This window comes from Canis aureus, chromosome 16 (genome assembly GCF_053574225.1).
Source record: "Canis aureus isolate CA01 chromosome 16, VMU_Caureus_v.1.0, whole genome shotgun sequence".
Taxonomy (NCBI): Eukaryota; Metazoa; Chordata; class Mammalia; order Carnivora; family Canidae; genus Canis; species Canis aureus.
Genome location: NC_135626.1, coordinates 59,723,410 through 59,743,030, shown reverse-complemented (window position 1 = coordinate 59,743,030; position 19,621 = coordinate 59,723,410). Strand labels below are relative to the sequence as shown.

Genomic DNA, 19,621 nt, shown 5'->3' with positions numbered 1-19,621 from the left:
AATTAATTTATAGAGGGAAAAACCCGAGTTTTGGCTGCCCCTAGGAAGGTGGAGGCAGAAACCGCCTGGCAAGGAGCAGGGATGGGGATGATGCTCTGTACCCCAATAGGGATTGGGAGGCACAGTGTAAGTCTGTGTCCAGACTCAGAGGGGCAATGCTCAAGATCTGGGGAGTTTCGTGGCACGTACATGTTTTACCTCAAAGAAAAAGAACCATAAACAAATACTGGACTCTAGCTAATGAGAAGCAAGCTGAAGTGTTTGCAGGATAATCCACACAGATAACAGCAGCTTATTCTGAAAAGGGGTCCCCAAAATCACACAGACTGTGGGCAGATGGAGGGACGGACGTGAGTTGGAGCCAAGAGAGCGAAAGGTGCATCAATGGGGGTGATGGAGGTATGGGGGGGGTTGGCACTAGAATTCTCTCCTCTTTGCTGTGTCTTGGAGATTTTTCACAGTAACAAGCTGGGAAAATTTAAGAGACTGAGACACATCCACCAAAAATAGGGAAGGAGAAGGATGTAGCAGGAGAGACCCCTCCGCTGAAGCCCCCAAAGCTCGGAGGCCACAGCCAGTGTAGGAGGGAGTCCTCGCTCCCGCGCTGGGGCCTCGGGGGCCTCGAGGTGACTCCCACTCTGCCACCCGCCACCGGGTGGCCGGGCCTGCAGGAGCCCAAGGGGAAGGGGAAGTAACACCCTGCAGCCTCTTCCCCAAGATACCGGGAGGATGGAACCCGGCAGGGCCCGGCTCTCGGCGGCCTGTGCTGCCACCTTCTGGGCGAAAAGCTTCCTGCAGCCCAGTCCTTCCCCCCTCCTGCTGTGCGGCCCCCTCCCTCCCCAGGCCCCACCCCGCCCCTCACTGAGCCATGAGGGCACCCATGCACCCACCAGGCAGGTCTCCAGAACCCAGGCCCTTCTGTGTCCCCTCCTCCCCAGAGAGCTGCAAGCTGGGGCGGGGGCGGGGGCGGGAGGGGGGCCGCAGGGCGTTCCTGGAGTACACCCCCCCCAGCCACCCTTAAACACACAGCACAGAGGGGCGGCCCAAGCCCCCAGCCCACCGCCCCCTCCAGCCCCCACATCTTTGCTTGTTATCAGGTAACAGCATCCTCTGTTGTCTCACACAGCACCATGGCCGAGAGCCCTGCATCCTTGAAAGGAAACGCCACCTGGCCAGAGCACCGGGACCCTGGTGGGCTGGCTGGCGCATGGTCGGGGGGCCAGAGAGGGGGCGCGGGCCTGAAGCGAGGCCACAGGATGGTGAGGTCTCCGGCCTGGGTGAGCCTTCTGCACCCCAGGATCACACCTGTGCGCCCCCACCAGGTGTCCCATAGGTGCTCAGGGAGCACAATCAGTAGCAAGCAAGGCCCGGCCCAAAACGTCCCCTGCATGGGCCGGGGGCACAAGGGCACCTGCCATCCGCCATCCTGCGAAAGAGGCCCTTGAATCTTCATGCCCCTTGCCAGCGCTTGCCAGGTGAGCGGACGCACGGGAGCTAGGTCCACACCAGCAGGAGGGGGTGTCAGTCCCTTGATGGGCACGTGGGGTCACATCAGCACTCAAAGTGACTCTGCCGGAGACTCAGGACCTTGCGGGACATGAAGTTGTGAGCTGCGTCCCCCACACCGCATTTGCTCCGGAGGCTCCCTGCTCGGGGTCCCCCTCCCAGGCCTCCCCTCCCTGCTGGTTGGCCAAGCAGACGCCCAGCTGGCATCCTCTCAGTTCAGGCGGGGCAGGCCTCCCTCCTAAAGTCAGCGGCCGCTAGGGCAGGGCTGGGCGCCAGGGCAGCGCACCTGCGGCCTCGCCGACCCCCCGGGTCCACCCAGCAACCAGAGGCCTTCCGTCTCGCGCTGCAAAAAAGTGACTACGGCATCCTCCTCCCCTCCAGGCCTCCCTGCTTCCCCTCCGGGCCTCCCACAGTGACTCAGCAGCCACTGGGCACCCCGGGCCTGAGGCCCCCTCCACGGGGCACCCAGCAGGCCTCCCCAGCACGACCAGACCCAGCCCCACCCCCACCTGTCACCTTGATGATCCGACCTCAGGGCCTTTGCATATTGTTTTCTTTGCCTGGAAGCTCTTCCTTTGGACATTGGCCTGGTCCGGTAGGGTCCTTCTGGTCATGCAAGTTGCAGCTCAGTGTCGCCTCCTCGGGAAGGGCATCCATTAATTCCCCAACACATACCCACGGGCATGCGCACGTGGCAATGATCACATCACCTGTTCTAAGCCGCGTCTAGAATCATCTACCCACGTGCTTATCGGCTAGCTGCTTGACATCTAGTTCAGACAGAGTCCCGAGGGAGCAAGGGCTGCATCCTCCTCGCTCCTCCAGGCCGAGAACCAAGGCGAGCGCCTGCACCTTGCGGGACCTCAATAAATACTTGAAATGCGCAAGGGACCAACCTGAGTGGGACGGTCCCGCCATCGGCAGCCCCGCTATGGCCTGGCGGGAGGTGAACTCAAAGCAGAATACAGACTGCTGCCGGTCTGGTGGGAGGTGGCGGGAAGGCAGGAGAGGAGCACAGGGCGTGCGGGGTCCTGCCCACCGAACCCCAAGGCCCTGACACACCCACGGGCTCCCGCAGATCCACCCAGATGCAAAGCAGATCTTTTTTTTTTTTTTTTAAGATTTATTTATTTATTTATTCATGATAGACAGAGAGAGGCAGAGACACAGGAGGAGGGAGAAGCAGGCTCCATGCCGGGAGCCCGATGCGGGACTCGATCCTGGGACTCCAGGATCGCGCCCTGGACCAAAGGCAGGCACCAGACCGCGGAGCCACCCAGGGATCCCCAGCAGGCCGTTTTTCTAGCAAAATTTTAGAGCTGGTGCCACTTCGCTCATTTCCCAGGGGTGTGTTGCTTTGTTTACTCAGCTTTGCTCGTCAGTTTCCTCATTTGTTTGAAAAAAAAAAAAAAAGAAGAAGAAGAAAAGGAAGGAGGACCTAAAGGTCTAAAGGCAGAAGTGTTCACCAGGAGCTGAAATCCGCACTATCTGCCTGGACTTCAGGCTGTGGCCGAGACGGCCGTCCCAGTGCAGGTCACTTGCTGGGACAAAATCTCCCCAGTTGCTCTTTCAGGCTCTACGCTGCCCTTTGCTCGGTCACATGCCCAGCCCAAAAGGGGTTGTGAGTCCACAACCGACCCTGTCAGCGGAATCCGCGACAGAAGTATCTGTCGGAGTGGAAGGGAAGACGAGAGGGGCAGGGGCAGAAGCAGAGCAGGAGAGTATGGGTGGAGGAGGCTTCCTGGGAAGAGCACAGGGACAGGCACCTGGGTGGCTCAGTGGTTGAGCATCTGCCTTCAGCTCAGGGCATGACCTTGGGGTCCTGGGATCGAGTCCCGCTTCGGGGTTCCTGGGGGGAGCCTGCTTCTCTGTGTCTCTGCCTGTGTCTCTGCCTCTCTCTCCGTGTGTCTCTCATGAATAAATAAAAATTTAAAAAAAAGAAAAGAAGAACACGGGGACAGACCACTGGATGCGGAGCCCCACACTCTGACACACAGACAGCCAGGGTGACATCCCAGGCCGGCCTCCACTGTCAGCCCAGAAGGGCCTGGTCTGGGCTTCCCCGGGCACAACACATGTCCAGCTATGTTCCAGGCCAGAGCTGAGGCATTCAAGGCCTGGGCCAGCCCAGGGTTTCCCCACTCCCTGCCACCCAGAGGAGCCAGCCTGGGCGTGAGAGCAGAAGACTGAATCGGGATCCCTACCTCACACCATATACAGAAATTAACTCAAAATGGATCCAAGGCCTAAATGCCAGAGTCAAAACTCTACAACACTTAAGAAAAAAATCTCAGGGGAAAAGCTCTGTGGCAAGGGGTATGACACCAAAAGCAGAGGAACAAAAGAAAAAATAGTAAAATGGGAGAAGATGCTTGCCAATCACGTATCAGATAAGGGACTGATATGCGGGGTATGTAAAGAACTCCTACCACCAACGACGAAACACAAACGACCCAATTAAAAACTTGGCAGAGAAAAAAAAATAAAAATAAAAATAAAATAAAAACTTGGCAGAGGGGTTGAAGAAACGTTTCCCCCAAAGACACACAGATGCCAACAAGCCCAGGAAAAGGCATTCACCATCTCCAGCCGTTTAGAGAAGTGCGCGGCAAAACCACAACGTGACCCCACTTCGCCCTCGCTAGGATGGCTGGTATCCATGAAAACGAAATAAGCAAATAAAACGGCAAGTGTCGGTGAGGGTGCGGGAGACCGGAACCCTCGTGCCCTGCTGGCGGGAATGGGAGATGCTGCAGCCACTGGGCAGGCGGCACGGAGCTTCCCACCAAAACTAAAACTGCACCTGATCCAGTAACGCCGCTTCTGGGCATGTAGCCGGCACGTCTGGGAGCAGGGTCTCGGGCAGATACCCGCACGCCCGTGTTCATAGCAGGAGTTGTCACAAAAGCCAAAAGGCAGAAGAACCACCCAAATGTCTCTCCAGAGACAAAAGAAGAAACACAACGTGGTCTATCCAGATGATGGACTATCCTTCTGCCTCAAAGTAGGAAGGAAACTCTGACACCTGGGGCGCCTGGGTGGCTCAGCTCAAGGCGTGATCCTGGGGTCCTGGGATCGAGTCCCGCATCGGGCTCCCTGCAAGGAGCCTGCTTCTCCCTCTGCCTGTGTCTCTGCCTCGCTCTCTGGGTCTCTTACGAATAAATATATAAAATCTTTGGAAAAAAAAAAAAAAGAAAAGAAAAGAAACCCTGACACCTGCTATGACACGGATGAACCAATAAGCCAGGAAGGACAAATAGTGCAGGGCTGCACTTCTGTGAGGTACCTGGAACAGTCCAACCCCAGAGACACGGAAAGTAGGATGCCGGCGGCCAAGGGCAGAGAGGGAGAACGGAAAGTTGATGTTTCATGGGGACAGAGTTTCACTCTGGAAGGTGAAGAAGTTCTGCAGATACATGGCTGGCGGCACAACTATGTGAGTGTGCTTTTTTTTTTTTAATACTTTACTTATTTATTTGAGAGAGAGAGGGAGAGAGCACAAGCAGAAGGAGAAGCAGACGCCCCACTGAGCAGGGAGCCCGATGTGGGACTCGATCCCAGGACCGCAGGATCATGACCTGAGACGAAGGCAGCTGCTTAACTGACTGAGCCCCCCAGGCACCCCCATGAGTGTAGTTATTCATGCCACTGAACCATATACCCCAAAATTGTTAAAACGGCAATTTTTTATGGTGTGCCTATTTTACCACAGTTTTTAAAAAGAGTTCAGGATCTCGGGGATCCCAGGACCCTGCAGCACGGCTTGGCTGTGGCAAACGGCCCGGGACAGCTGCACGCGGGCAGGGGAGCTCCAGGGAGGAAGCCGCGTGGAAGGGAAGCAGGGCAGTCTCCCGGCCGGCTCTTGGATTCCGCACGAGGCTGAGCTCCCCACATGCCACCAGGCACACAAGACCCAGGGAAAAAGGCTAGTGGCCCCCACACCCCAAGGTCCAGAGTAGGACAAGGAGGAACCTGGGGCATGGAATCATCCTGTGCATGTAGGACACATTGGGCCTGGGCCGGGGTGGGGTGGGGGGAGGATTTGAATGGTGCTCCCTCACCCCAACCTCCCAAAAAACACCTGCTCACCTAGAACCCTTGATCATGGTCCTATTTGGAAATAGGGTCTTGCAGGCATGATTCAGTTAAGGGTCTTGAGAGGCAGTCATCCTGGATTCTCCAGGGGGCCCCAAGTCCAGTGATGAGTGTCCACATAAGAGAGAAGCAGCAGAGATTGGGGACACGTAAGGTTCCATGACAGCAGGCGGAGACTGGGTGACGCTCCTACAGGCCGCGGATCACCGGGGATGGGGGCAGCCCCCAGAAGCCGAGAGAGAGGTACAGGGCAACAACGCCCCCCTCAGGCCTCCAGGAACCAGCCCTGCCGACACCTGGAATTTGTACTTCCAGCCTCCAGAACTTTAAGAGTCAAGCACTGTTGCTAAGCCGCCCAGTCCATGGCCCTTGGTCTCAGCAGCCCTAAGAAACTACTCCAGGGACGAGGTCAGAGCCCTAAGAAACTAAGCCAGGAAGGCTCCTGGCCACTCCTCTCGTCTTGGCGATGAGGGAAATAAAGTGAGAGAGGACAAGGCAGGTCCAGGCAGCTTGTGACCTGCCCGTCCAGGACCGGGGTGAGACGTGCCCGGGGGACTCAGAGACAAGCAGGGACAGGTGAGGGGTGTCCAGCTCCCTGCCCTCCCCACGACCGTGGACGCCCCGAGAAGAGCAGACCACCGGCTGTCTCCCCGCCGGGTGAGCGCTCCGTGCCTCACTGGGTCGGGCAGACGCCGGCCAGCCAGGGGCAGCGGCCCTCCTAGGACCCACAGCAACGTCCCCGGCACAGCAGAGAGCTGCCACATTCCCTGCCTGCAAGTCACCCGAGAGAGGCCCGTTCCCACCCCCACCCCCCTCCCCCGAGGCCCAGCTGAGCTAAGTAACAGCTCCCCAGTCGAAAGTTCCCTTCTTGGAGATTCTCTCCCTGCTGAAATACAAGCACTTGGAACAAGATAAAACTGCTTAATTTGTAAAAGCCACAAAGCCAGTCCAGAACAAGGGAAAAAACCCGACCCTTGGCTGGAAGGCGCGGCCTTCTGTGTCTCCACGGCCAGTCCCTGCTCCATGACTCATCCCTGCCCTGCTGACAAGCCCTCCGGCATCTTCCCCGGGCCATGGGGGCAGGGGGGTGCCTCTGAGAGGGCCGGGGCCACCCCACCGTCAAAGGGGACCCCAGGCCCCAGACCCACGGATGGGGCAGGAGCCCAGTGCTGCCAAGAGAAGGAGCGAGCAGATGGAAGGGTCCTGTGGCTGCCTGCACCTGCCCCAAGCCCCCGTCCCCTCCCCAGCAACTGCTCCGGGACAGGACCGGACAGACACACCGCAGACGCCAGCCCAGCGGGGACACCGGCAGCGGCAGCCCCGTCTGACAGGTCGGGCGGGGCACCCTGGCCCCCAGCCCCAGCTCTGCGCCAGCACGGGCGGGGCCCGAGGCAGCGGTCACAGCCGCCTTAGGGCGACACAAGGGGACGTGCCTGTGAGAAGGAAGGAGCTTCCGGGGACACCCACCCCCCCCCCAGGACAGGCTCAGAAGCCCACTGGCTTGGGCCACGCCGGTCCAACCCCTTCACGCTCCAGGCTAGGACACCGAGGCCCGGGGCCACGGGGTGGGCGGACGGAACTCGCTTCCCTGGGGAGCGGGGGTGCTGATTAGGAGCCCAGCCATAATTAAGGACCAAGGTCAAGATCTGAGCAGGGCTGGGGAGCGTGTCGGGAAAGGGCCCGAGGATTCCCACTGCCCTTCCCATCTGTAACCACTTTCTAACTGAGCTTTGAAATAAATAAGTAATTTTTAGTGACAACGCATCCTTATGGGAATTTCATCTCAGGCACATCCTGAGAGAAAGTCCCCTTTCTGTCCCTCGCGGGCAGTCCCAGCCCAGGGCGGGGGCGCCTGGCGTGGCCAGAAAGGTGCCCAGCTGACCGTCTCCAAAGGCAGTTTAGTTCAGTTCATGGAAAGCTCCTGGGGCCTGGCTGGCCCAGAAGGTTCCGAAGGGGCTGTCACTTCCCAAGGGTCTCCTCCCCGGCTCTCTCCTCCCCTGGGGTCACCCACCCGGGCCGTGGCGCAGTCATCTGTAAAACGAAGGCTGGACCCACGGCCCCACGGGGCCCTGCAAGCCAGGCTGGCGAAGTGACCTGTCAGGCCCTGTCCCTGCCCCGGCCCCACAGCCCCTGCCGGCCCCGGTCCCTGAGCCGCAACCGGACTCCACGGCTGCCCCTCCTCCCGTGGCCGTCCAGCGGCGCACGCGTGCACACACGCACACTCATGCACACACACATGTGCGCACAGCCGGCCAGCAGCTCTCCTCCCAGCGGCTGCCCCATCGGCCCTGATAGCACATCACGATCTGATCGGCCCCTGGAACAGCAGACAAGGAGGAGCTCCGGGACGGGCCACCCATTCCTGGGGAGCCCCCGACACGCACAGTGGAGGCAACACACGCGGGGCTGTGGCCCTTGTGGGGTGACATTGTGAGCCTCACCAGGGCGCAGGGGTCAGCCCAGAGCAGCCGAAGCCCTGGGGTGCCCCAGGCCTGCCCTGTGTACCTGGTCCCCCTGGGGGCACACCGTGAGCAGGAGGCACTGTGACGACGGGGACTTGAGATGTCAGACACGACGCAGCCACAGCCAGCGGAGGGACAGAGGGCCTCTGACCTGGATGACTCAAGGCAGGACTGCCTCCTTGGGGTTGGCTCTCGCGCCACCCCGATGGTTCTGTGCCCGCTCCGTGGGGGCTGCCGGTGACAGCGGCCCATCTACGAAGGGCTGGACCCCCAGGGGGAGCAGGGATCCCTGGTTCAGACCCCGAGGGCCCAAGGACAGGCCATCTGCCCTCACTCCGTGGCCTGACGTGACACTGAGACGTTTTAAACCACGATTCTGCTCCAGGTTCTGAGCGGAGTCCACGTCTGCTCATCTCTCCGGCCCATGGGGTCCCTCGGTGACCCTAGAAGATCGTCACTCCCCCTCCCCACTGTCGGGTTCCCAGGTGAGCAAGGACCCCAGTGACACGGCCGGCCCCAAGGGGCATTCGCCTTGGTTAATGGCCCCAACGGGCCAAGCTCTGAATGCCATGCATGGGCACACGCACACACACACAACACGCGCGCGCGCACACGTTTGCACGTCTCCTCTGAGCACCGGGAGAGCTCCACCCCTGCAATCAACTCCTGGGAAGGCACCAAAATGCTATTTCAGGGAGGAGACCGAGGCGGCCTTGAAGACTGGACTTTGGCTGGCAGCAGAAACACTAACCACACGATGGACAAACAAACCAAGTAGCGGCCCAAATGCCGCCACCCCAGACGAGGGCGCCAGCCGCGGGTCCCCCCCACCCCACCCCTTCCCGGAGCCCGGGCGCCAACGGTCGCAGCCTACAGATGCAGAAGTGGCCGGCTGGGGAAGGAGAGAGAGGAGTCCCGGAGGGAGAGCAGGGTTTCAATAAAAGCCAGACTTGGTGAAGCTCAGCTCTGGGAACGCGGCGTCCCACGACCTCAGCACAGTCGCGAGGGAAAGAAATATGTGCACAGGAATGAATAAGAGTGACCCCCGGGCGCTGATTTCCCGAAGCAGGGCCGGGACTCTGGGTTAGGGGAGGGGGCAGCGAGTGGCCTACCTGTGATCCGGTCTCTCTCCATTACTACGGATATATTTAGCAGCAGGCGGTCCCGGCGTCCCCCTTTCCAGAGGCGTCCTCCCCTTCTCACCCCCGACGCCCTCCCTCTTTCTGCCTCCTCCTCCTCCTCCTCCTCCTCCTCCTCCTCCAAAAACACTCTTTGTCTGGTCTAATTTCTTCAATCTGTTGCAATCACGAATGCATCCAAATTACCACATTTCCATGTGCTGATCATATGTTTGTGCCCCAAACTGAAGTAGCATTGTCTCTTGGAACCCGGAGGGAGAAGGGACCCGAGGCAGAGCCGAGAGGCGCGGAGGCGGGGCGGGGGCCGGACGTGGGACGTGGGCCGCGAGCCTCCCGCAGCAGCTCCTCCCGCGGCCCCGGTCCCGGCCGGACCGCCGTCTGGGCTTTGTGCGCGGGGCTCCAGAGGTGCGGCGTGCGGCTTCCGGAGGCCTTCTCTCCACCCCCTCCAGCCCCGCCGCCAGGCCTGCTGCTCCTTTTTAATATCCACTTGGAGAAGCTTAACTTAGCCTCTTGGAAACCAGCTCACAGTCAAATTCCTGGCGACTTCCAAAGTCTTTCATTTTCCCCCGTCCCGAGATGCTACGTTTCCTCTGGTGGAAGCCTTAGAAAAGCCTAGTTTCCTCCTGCGTGCCCGCCTCGCCTTCCCTGCGCTGGGGGAGCAGGGGGGTGCACCCCACCCTGACCCCGGACTTGGCCCCAAGGAGGCAGGCGGCCAGGGAGGGCTCCGGAGCACCTGCCCCGACGACAATGACTACGCAAAGGTGCCCCTGTGGCCGTCCTGTCGGAGGCGGTGACAAGGCCACTGGCCGTCCCACGGGGGGGGGGGGGGGGCCTGCGGCGGGCGCGAGGGAGACTTCCTGGAAGGTCCCACTGACTCATGAGTCAGTGCGTCCCCAGCTGTCCCCGGGGAGGGAGCCTGGCTGCTCAGCACAGTTCCCCACACTCAGCACTTCTCTGGGAGGGGCCCCCCCAAGGCCTGGCGGTGGGGGGGGCCCTCAGCGGCTTCCTGCACTTCCCCTGGGGTCCTCTGGGGCCCCCATGGGGCTCCTCCCCGGCAACCTCGGGACCCCACCAGCACCTGACCAGAGTCCATCAGAGCTGGGGGGCCGGGGGGGGGGGAGCACCCCCTCTGCTCTTCAGGCTTCTTTCCTTCGGGAGCTCAAAAGTGGCGGCCCTTGGCCCGAGACACAGAAGCAGGTTTTGTCTGCCAGACCCCATTAAAAGAAAACGCATACTGGTGCCCACGTGTCAAGGGAAGCTCATGCGATTTTGCTGGGAACTCCAGATGTCCCAGTTCTCCTGCAAAAGGGGGCATGTGGCCACAGGGGCTGGTTTGAAGAGCACTGCCCCGCCTTGAATGAAACCGCATTAGCCAGTTTGCTCTGATTTATCCTGAGTTTGCATCCCAGTCCCATAGGGTCCCACATGGCCACATAAGCATGTGTTACGGGGGATGGGGGGGTGGCAAAGGGCAGGGGGGCTCCGTGCACACCTGCTGGATGGTGCCAGCAAAATTCCCATCCCCTCCTGCCTGGGACAGGACCCCAAATGTGGTCTCCCTTGTAGCCAGGGTGTCTCCTTGGGGGTGGGGGACACCAAGTAGCAACCATCTCCCCACCCCCACCCCCAAGGCGAGCCAGGGGCTGGAAGCCCCAGAAGTGGCCTGTATGCTGAGGGAAGGTGGGGGGCGGTTTCTCAGCCAAGGGAGGTCCCAGACAGGCTGAATGACAAGATATCACATCCTAATCCCTGTAAATGGGACCTTTTATTTAGAGAGTCTTTGCAGACTGGATTACATGAAGGATCTTGAGACAGGGAGATTAGCCGGGATTATCAGGCTGGGCCCTAAATGCCATCCTGTGCCTCCTGCCTCCTATAGGAGGGAAGCGTCAACGTACAGACACAGGGGAAGGGATGAGATGGAGTGGAGACAAACTTGAAGGCCCCTGCTTTGAAGGCTGGATGCAGCCACAAACCGAGGACCCCACAGTCCCCCAGAAGCAGGAAGAGGCCAGGAAAAGATCCTCTCCGGGAGCCTTCGGAGGAGCCGCGCGCAGCCCTGCCCACACCTCGATCTCAGACCTCCAGCTCCAGAACCTCAAGAGGATGCACTTGTGTGGTGGCAAGCCACCACGTCCCTGGCCATCCATTCCAGCTCCCCCGGGGACCCACCCAGACACCACAGACCAAAGGCCAACGTCCTCGTAAAACGTCTTCTGGTCATTCTATTCCGTTCTGTTTGTTTGTGTTTTAAATACTTTATTATTTATTCATGAGAGACACAGAGAGAGGCAGAGACACGGGCAGAGGGAGAAGCAGGCTCCCTGCGGGGAGCTTGATGTGGGGCTCGATCCCAGGCCTCAGGATCACAACCTGAGCCAAAGGCAGACGCTCAACTGCTGAGCCACCCAGGTACCCCCATTCTATTCCCTTCTAAAAACATCACGTTCAACCAACCACTAACAATCCTTGCATTAAAACAATGGGAATCATGAAGATGTTTTTGTTGTTGTTTACTCATTAAATCTCTTTCCTGACTTTGAAAAAGTACTCTTTACTGGTTTTTCTGATTGTAAACATATTATCTGTTCATTGTATTGAATTTAGAAATGACAGAAAACACATAAAGAAGCAGCCCCTATGGGGCAGCCTCAGCGGTTTAGCGCCGCCTCCGGGGTGTGACCCCGGGGTCCGGGCTCCCTGTGTGGCTCCCTCTGCCTGTGTCTCTGCCTCTCTGTCTCTGTGTCTCTGATAAATAAATAAGTAAAATCTTAAAAAAAAAAAAAGAAGCAGCAGCCCCTTTGGTACCACGTGGGACTCTCTCCGGCACCAATCCCCACCGGGGCAAGCAGGTCCTGGAAGGCCCCACAGACAGGCCCGCCGGTGGAAATTCTGGGGAGGCCGGGCCCTGGCTGGTGGTGGGCCCTCCCGCAGGCACCGAGCGCGCAGGCTGTGATTTCCCTGCTGTAGCTGGTACAGCTGCCGAGCACAGCTTTGACCCTGGGTTCTCCCCCGGCATAGTTTGGCTCAACGTCCATTCCCCCAGCCATGCCTAAAAATCCAAGCATTCTGGCCCAAGCAGGGGATAATTTGAAACCAGAAACCTGGCAGCGCCGATTGGCTCCAGTGAGGCCGGGGTTAGTCATGAGCCAGCTCAGAGCCCAGGCGCAGAAGTGGGGTGAGGCCAGGCCATGGGAGAAGGGGGCAGCCAACCCCCACCCCACCCCCGCCGCTCACCGAGGGCCAGTCTAGGCACCAGCACTCTCCACTCAGGGAGGGGGGAGGCGACTGGCCAGGCCAGGCCGGACCTGCATCCCCAAAGTGGGTTCCCCACGTGGCTGCATCCTCCACTGACAGGGCTCTGCGGTTACATAAAACTAGATGCCTGCCTTAGATTCCTCCGGCACATTAGCATAGTAAATGTGGTGAGTTGTCCCTGTGAGGGGGCTGGGGCTTCCTTCAACCCAGCACTTCCCAAATTGGACCGACACCTGCCATCTGGGGGAGGCAGGACCCCCCCACCAACCGGCAGGCCCCGGCTCCCGGCCACCCGCCCACGTCCCCGGGGTGGGCACCGAGGCCCACCAGCCTCTTCCAGACAGTCCCCAAGCTGGTATCTGTCCTTCACCCCACAACAGCTCTGCACCTGCCATCTGCACACCGCTGACCGCCACCGACGTCACCATCACCAGCGAGGGGCATGGTACAAGGTAAGGAGGAGGAGTTCGAGGAGGGCTTTATCTTTATTTTTTTTAAGATTATTTATGATAGATACAGAGAAAGAGAGAGAGAGAGAGAGAGAGAGAGAGGCAGAGACACACACAGGAGGAGGGAGAAGCAGGCTCCATGCCTGGAGCCCAATGCGGGACTCGATCCCGGGACTCCAGGATCGCGCTCTGGGCCAAAGGCAGACACCAAACCGCTGAGCCACCCAGGGATCCCCAGGGCTTTATCTTTAAAGACGCGGCTCGGCCCCGTGAAGCACACCTGCACGTCCCCCACACCCAGGAGGGAGGGGACACCCAGGTAAGGGGTGTCCCCAGGGTGCCCTGAACTCCCGCCACCAGGCCAGGAGGATGCTTCCGAGGATGTGGGCAGCGTGGGCCCCAGGAAGGGGTCGGCAGGACCAACCTGTGGACTTGTCCCCAGTGCGCATTCTGAGGAGGGGCCGTGAGGAGGTGGGCGAAGGGGAGCCAGGCCGAAAGGAGACTTCCTGAGGCTCTGGGCTTAGCCTCTCGGCCCCCTCTCACCCCCCAGCGCCAAGTCCTCCATAATCAGCTCCAAGCTACGGGGAACTCGCTCTAAAAAAGAAAAAAAAATGACTTTTCCGTTCATTTCCTGCTCATCCCCAGACTCAACGGCTGACGTCTGCTTCCCTGAGTTAAAAATAAAAGAGCTGCACCCGGACCCCCACGCGCCAACCCCTGGCGCCGACCCTCCGCAGCCGCTGCTACGGTACCCGCCAGCGGGATCCTGGGCCGGGCCGCCTGCGCTCCTCTCACGAAGCCTCTCTCTGCTTCTTACTGTGCAGCAAGTTTCGGCTGCTCCTAAATAAACACAACGGGGCTACCGTCTGCCCTGGGGACGGCGGCGGGGGTGCCGGTGCCGGTGCCGCCTGGGCCGGCCTGCGCCAGAGAAGGGGCCCAGACGGGCCGGTTCCCCCCGCACGGCCCCCGCGCTCAGCCACCCATCCCGGGCTGCAGCCAGGCCCGAGCTGGCACCGTGCGGCGCAAGGGGACCCACGGGGTACGCGGGGCAGGGTCCCCAGGAGAGCCTGCCCCGGGGCCCCCCAGGTTGGACCCCCACCCCCAGGAGCAGGTGTCTCTCACTCGCCGGGGGCCCAACGTCCTGCCTGCACACGAGGCGCCCTACAAACGCTCACTGGGTGAACAGCGGACTTGAGGACCGCGCCGTGGACCGTCCCGACCAGCACTGCCCGGCGGAACTTTCCGCGACGACACCAACGTTCTCCATCTACCGCCTCCAATAGGGCAGCCACGTGTGCCGCCGCGGAACGGGTGTGCTGCCCCCCCTGCTCCCTGGGGCCACCGCATGCTCCACGAGTTTCTTCACCAGAAGACAAACAAGGAGAAAAGCTACTTTTCAGCCAAGGCAAAACAAACAAAAAAAAGGCAGATACTTCTATTTTAAGCTTGTCCTCTGGCCGGTGGTCCCAAGCTTGTCCTACACCAAGCTCAGTTCAACAATATTTACAGCCTGCCAGCTGGCTGTTGGAAGAACATCCAGCCCTATGTGGGGGGAGCCCAAGGCCAACCTGCTAACGGAGATGGGACAGGTGGGGTCAAAGTCACCCCAGAGAGACGATGCCTTCGGAGGTGACAAGGTGCAGGGCTGATCCCGGAGCTGTGGCCATGGGAAGGAGGGAGGAGGCGGGAGCGAGAGCTCGGGAGGGGGGACGGGAATTGCAGTTTATCCTGCAGGGACAAGGGGACCGAGGGTTCTCTAAGTAAGAGGCCCAAGACAGGTCTGTTTGGAATCATCACGTGGATGGAGCCTACGGCCCAGTCCTGGGCACACAGGCGGGTCTCGGTAAACGCCACTGCACGCTGACGGGAGCAGAGCAGCCTCCCTGGGGAGAAGGGGTGCGGGTGAGGAGGGACACTGAGGCCTGACCAGGCCCAGGCCATGAGGCTGCCCATCCAAGGGTCATGTGGGGGGACGAAGAGGAGTTGATAAGATCTCGGTGACCTGCTGACCTGAGGGTGCCGGGCATGGGACAGAGGTCAAGGACGACGCTGAGGTTTCTTGCTTGAGGACCGGGGTGGAGAACTGGGCTGACACACGAGACATGAGAGAAACAACGGAGGAGCAGGTGTCAGTGGGTGGGCACAGAGGCACCAGCGAGGGGTGCCTGTGGGGGCCCAGGGCGAGCCCCAGGGGCAGCCCGGCCCCGGCAGTGTCTTCCTCGACCACCCCCGTCACAGAGGCACACTCTCCCCCTTTAGCCCACGCGGCCGTGACGATGGCAGCTGGGCCCTGCGGACAGCGGGGTGTCCTGGAGGGAGGCTGAGGTTCACGGGGCCTGGAGCAAGGATGGAGGTGGGGGGACCCGGGGAGCAGCGGGAGCATCCGCTAGGGGATCCCGTGGGGCCCCTGCTCGTGAGCAGAAAGGGAAGACACGCAGCCCAGACAGCAGCGTTTCCGGGAGATCCTTCGGTGGGTAGAGGGTCGTCCACCCGCAGGAGCCCGCGGGGCGGTGCAGGCGCTTCCTGGGGCTGCCCTGACAAACCACCACCAACCGAGAGGCTTTAAAACAACAGAAACCGATCCCTTCCCGGCTCTGGAGGCAGAAGTCCAAACTGAAGGTATCGGCAGGGCCACGCTTCCTCCGGCGGCTGCGGGGAAAACCCCTCCTGTGTCCTCCAGCTCCGGGCCCCGGCGTCCCCGGGCTCGTGGCCACCTCACTCCATCTCTGCCTGCTCCCCTGCGCGCCTGTATCTGTCCCCTTCTTGTAAGGACCCCAGCCATCAGGTTCAGGGGCCACCCTAATTCCAGCAGCATCTCACCTCAAGATCCTTAACTAACTAACTTGAGTTAACTAAGTAACTCAAGACCTATTTCCAAGTCAGGCCACTTTCTGAAGTTCTGGGTGAACATGAATTCTGGGGGGGACGTTATTCAGGACCCTACAGAAGGGATGAGATGGGATGCCCGGGGGGCTCAGTGGTTGAGCATCTATCTGCCTTTGGCTCAGGGCATGATCCCGGGGTCCTGGGATCGAGTCCTGCAGGGAGCCTGCTTCTCGCTCTGCCTGTGTCTCTGCCTCGCTCTCTGTGTCTGATGAATAAATAAAATCTTAAAAAAAAAAAAAGAAGAAGAAGAAAAAGAAGAAGGAGAAGAAGAAGAAGGGATGAGGCCACCAACCCCAGAGCACACCGGATGTCGGGGCAGAAGGAGAAGGCTCTGAGGGATCCCAGCGGGGACGGTGGGGCAGGCTGGCTGGGCCGGGCCGCGGGAGGTGAGGACGCTGACCGAGGCAAGTGCTGTGGGAACCAGGACAAAGGTTGGCCGGGGACCGTGGCCTGGAGGCATCCGCCCAGAGAGGCTGTGGGAGGCCCAGAAAGTCGGTGAGCGTGGGAGACCAGACTGGAAGGCCACTCCGGCGGCCTGAGTGTGGGCATCATCTGCCTGAGGACACACACGTGTGCACGGGGTACATGAGAACGTTTCCGGCAGCGTCTGTCACAGAGGAAAGCTTCCGTGGGCCTCCAGCAACCGTGGGTACATAGCTCTGCCTGCCTTCGCCTGGGGTCAAAATAGATGAACTAAAGCTACGTGGGCCCCGCGTGGATAGGCCTCAAAGTCAACCCGTCGCGTGAAAAAGCAAAGAGTAACCAGCAGCCGACTCCCCTTGGACACTCGATGTGATGCTGCCGGTCTGCAGGACGAGACGCGTGCCGTCCACAGGCAGCAGCACAGACATGCCCGGCGGTGCCCAGTTCTGAATGCAAACGGGGGGTCACGGGGCGCCTGGGTGGCTCAGTGGGTGAGCGTCTGCCTTCGGCTCAGGTCCTGATCCAGGGTCCTGGGATCGAGTCCCGCATGGGGCTCCCTGCTCCGTGGAGAACCTGCTTCTCCCTCTGCCCCTGCTCGTGTGCTCTCTCTCACTGTCTGCCTGTCTCTCAAATAAATGAATGAAATCTTAAAATCTGTTTTGTTTTGTTTTTCTAAAACAAGCAGGTGGTCATCTTGGTGGGAAGAGGCATGGGGAGGGTGACTCGGGGGCTCAGACCACACTCGCAACCCCTTATTTCTCAAGGGGAATATGGTGGGTTCATGGCTGGTTGGTTACTTTATTCTTTATAGTGTTTTTTATATGTCTACCAATTCCATTAAAAAAAAAAGAAAAAGGACAGAAAATGAGTGAGTTCGTCGAAGGCTTGACCATGGATGTGGCTTGAGCTGATGGGCTGCGGCTTGTGCCAGAATCGGCCATCTGCGGCCTGGGCCCAAACACAGCCTCGCAAAGACCCTGAGCTCACAGGGGCGGCGGCGGGGACACTGTCATACGGCCCTTTGCCCTCTGGGAGGACTGGGGGTCTGGGGTCCTGGACGCAGGAGACCAGTCAGAGCGTGGGCGAGAGGTCAGGCTGCGGGTCAGGAGCGGGACGGCAGCAGCTCTGAAGGGGGATCCTGCAAGGGCCAGAGGGACTGCGGGGAGCTGAGAAGCTGGGGGTCCAGGGAAGAACCCCACCTGGCCCCCGGTCGTAGCCCCCGGATGGCAGGGATCAGAGAAGGAGCCAGGAAGACAAGGAAAGGGTGTCCCAGGCCAGAGCCTGCACAGCCCCCCCCAGAAAGGATTTCGTGTGTCAGCAGGCGGTCCCAAGCGAAACCCAGATCACCGGCTTGCAGCTCTGGGCTTTGGCAAATTATGCCTTAGGCTTCCAAGCGGAGCCATGGAAGCGGCTGCCAAGTGCTGACGGCACAGAACCGGCCGGGCTGAGCACAGGGCAGCGATGGCCAGAGGAGACGGTGTCCACACAGCCCGGGCGCCAGTCTCCCGAGACCTCAACCCCAGACTCAGGAGCCTGCTCGCGGCCCATCACGGGGCAAGGCCCCGGGACCCAGCCCGGCTGCTGGAAGGGAGGGAGGCAGAGAAGCACTCCGGCTGCAGGGGCAAGGAGCCCCAGATAAAAGCTGCCCCAGAAAGACGACGGGGCCGGGCAGTCCAGTGGTTGGTGTCCCGCCGCGGCTCCGGGGGGGTCGGGAGGGGGGAGCTCTTGCTTAACCACGGATGTGAATCATGCAGCCGCCCCGGAGACCTCCAGCCGGGCGTCACCCTTCCCTCCCCACACCCGGCCCCATCCCACACCACAAGGGGCCTCCGACACAGCCCTGTGGACATCCTGGCCTGTACACCCACACGCCCCGACACTACCACCCCAGTCCTGGGTGAGGAGCTGCCCCTCGGCCGCCCCACCAGCCAGGGGTGCCCAGCCCACGAGCAGGTGCCACCTCCGATGGCTAGCCCTCAGGGCGGTTTGCAACGGCCCCGGAAATGGGCTCAAGACCATTGGGTAAGGAATTCTGGGGTGGCCAGAATGATCCAGAGCTGTCGAACTTCACAGCTGCCGGCTACGTGTGGGTATTAAGTGGAAATTCAGTTAATTGAGTAATTGTACACAAGTGACTGAATGAGTAAAAAACTCAGGGCGGCGCGTGGCCACTGTACTGGACAATGTGGATGTGGAACCACCACGGGAAGCTCTGCTGGGCAGGGCTGGTCTGGGAGGTAGGATGTGGGCTCTAGGGGAGGCGGGGCCCTTCACCTCTGGGCCCCAGTGTCCTCTTCCACAAGAGGCCACCAGCATGACACACACCAAAGCAGCAGAGAGAAGAGCTCGGCCAGCACCACCGGGAGCCCATTTACATGACACGGGTCAAGGCTGCGTGTCCGCTCTGTCGCGGGAGCACCCTCCATTCTGCAGGGTCACAGGGAACAGACGCCATGGTCCATGGCCCCACCGGCCCAGAGCCGCTCGGAGTCAGAGCCACCCTCCCTCGGGCCGCCCGTCCCTGGGCACCTCGGCGAGCGCGCCCTATGGCATCCACGTCCACCTCTCCCCTCTGCCCTCTGTCCTGCACCCCCAGGCCTCTGCTGTGGTCAACGGGCCTGAAAGCCACCTGCAGCAGAGCCACCAAAGACAGTGCCTCCCTGGGCAGCAGGGAAGGGGCCCCACTCACCCGGGAAGGCAGGCGGGACGGAGCGCTGGGGATCACGGATGAACAAGCCACTTACCTGGGCCAGTGGGGTCACCAAGCTTCCGGAGACGGTTGCTGGAGGTCCGCGTGACTCCTAAAGACAGGGGCAGAGGGCAAAGGTCACACAAGGCCGCTGGGGGGTGGGGTGGTTACCACTGGGCATCTCCTCACCTGTCCTCCTGCCATGGGCTCCCTCGTCCTCCCAGGTGACACCCAGACCCGGTGGCCACCCACAAGGACAGCCACTGCCGTCTGGATGCCGGCCGCTGGTGGGCACCAGGCCAAACCCTTTGCACACATTTCCCACCTGACAGCTGAATGTCAGTGGGGTTGAGGTCCCACGGCTACTAGGACATGAGCCCAGAATGAATCCAATGTCCATCAAACTCCAAAATCGGGGCTTGGCCAAGGGTGCCGCACCACCCTGCCTGTCTGCAGGCTGGCGAGTGGTGCTGGCACCCAGTCAGGCACCAGCCACCCCCTGGGACCATGCACGTCTACCCGTATCGTGAACTGAGATTTCCCTGCACCAGGGTCCCGGACGCAGCCCCCTCTGCTCTGGGGCCGGGCAGAGCCAGGCTGGATGTGGGAGGGTGGAGGAGGAGCTGCTCTCTCCCACACCCCCAGGAGGGAGCAAGAACAGAGCCCAGATTAACACAGCCTCGTGCTGCACGTGCTCCGTCCCTGCACACACCC

General features: G+C 60.6%; 1 protein-coding gene and 1 long non-coding RNA gene across 5 annotated transcripts in view; one reads left to right on the top strand and one right to left on the bottom strand.

Moving 5' to 3' along the window:
- SEPTIN9 (septin 9) overlaps positions 1-19,621 on the bottom strand; it is a 145,248-nt gene that overhangs the window by 111,360 nt on the left and 14,267 nt on the right. The window contains exon 2 of one of the 4 annotated variants that reach the window (XM_077854381.1): positions 18,963-19,019. The exons of 1 other annotated variant lie outside the window; for it this stretch is intronic. In XM_077854381.1, the coding sequence (XP_077710507.1) occupies positions 18,963-19,019 (57 nt within the window). Of the gene's footprint in view, positions 1-9,175; positions 9,963-13,333; positions 13,374-18,962; positions 19,020-19,621 lie in introns of those variants that run through there. 2 more of the 4 variants (XM_077854383.1, XM_077854384.1) reach the window with 2 other exon arrangements.
- LOC144287087 (uncharacterized) lies at positions 11,858-16,871 on the top strand. The gene is made up of 2 exons (XR_013354988.1): positions 11,858-12,912; positions 13,555-16,871. It is a non-coding gene; the product is annotated as an uncharacterized LOC144287087 (long non-coding RNA).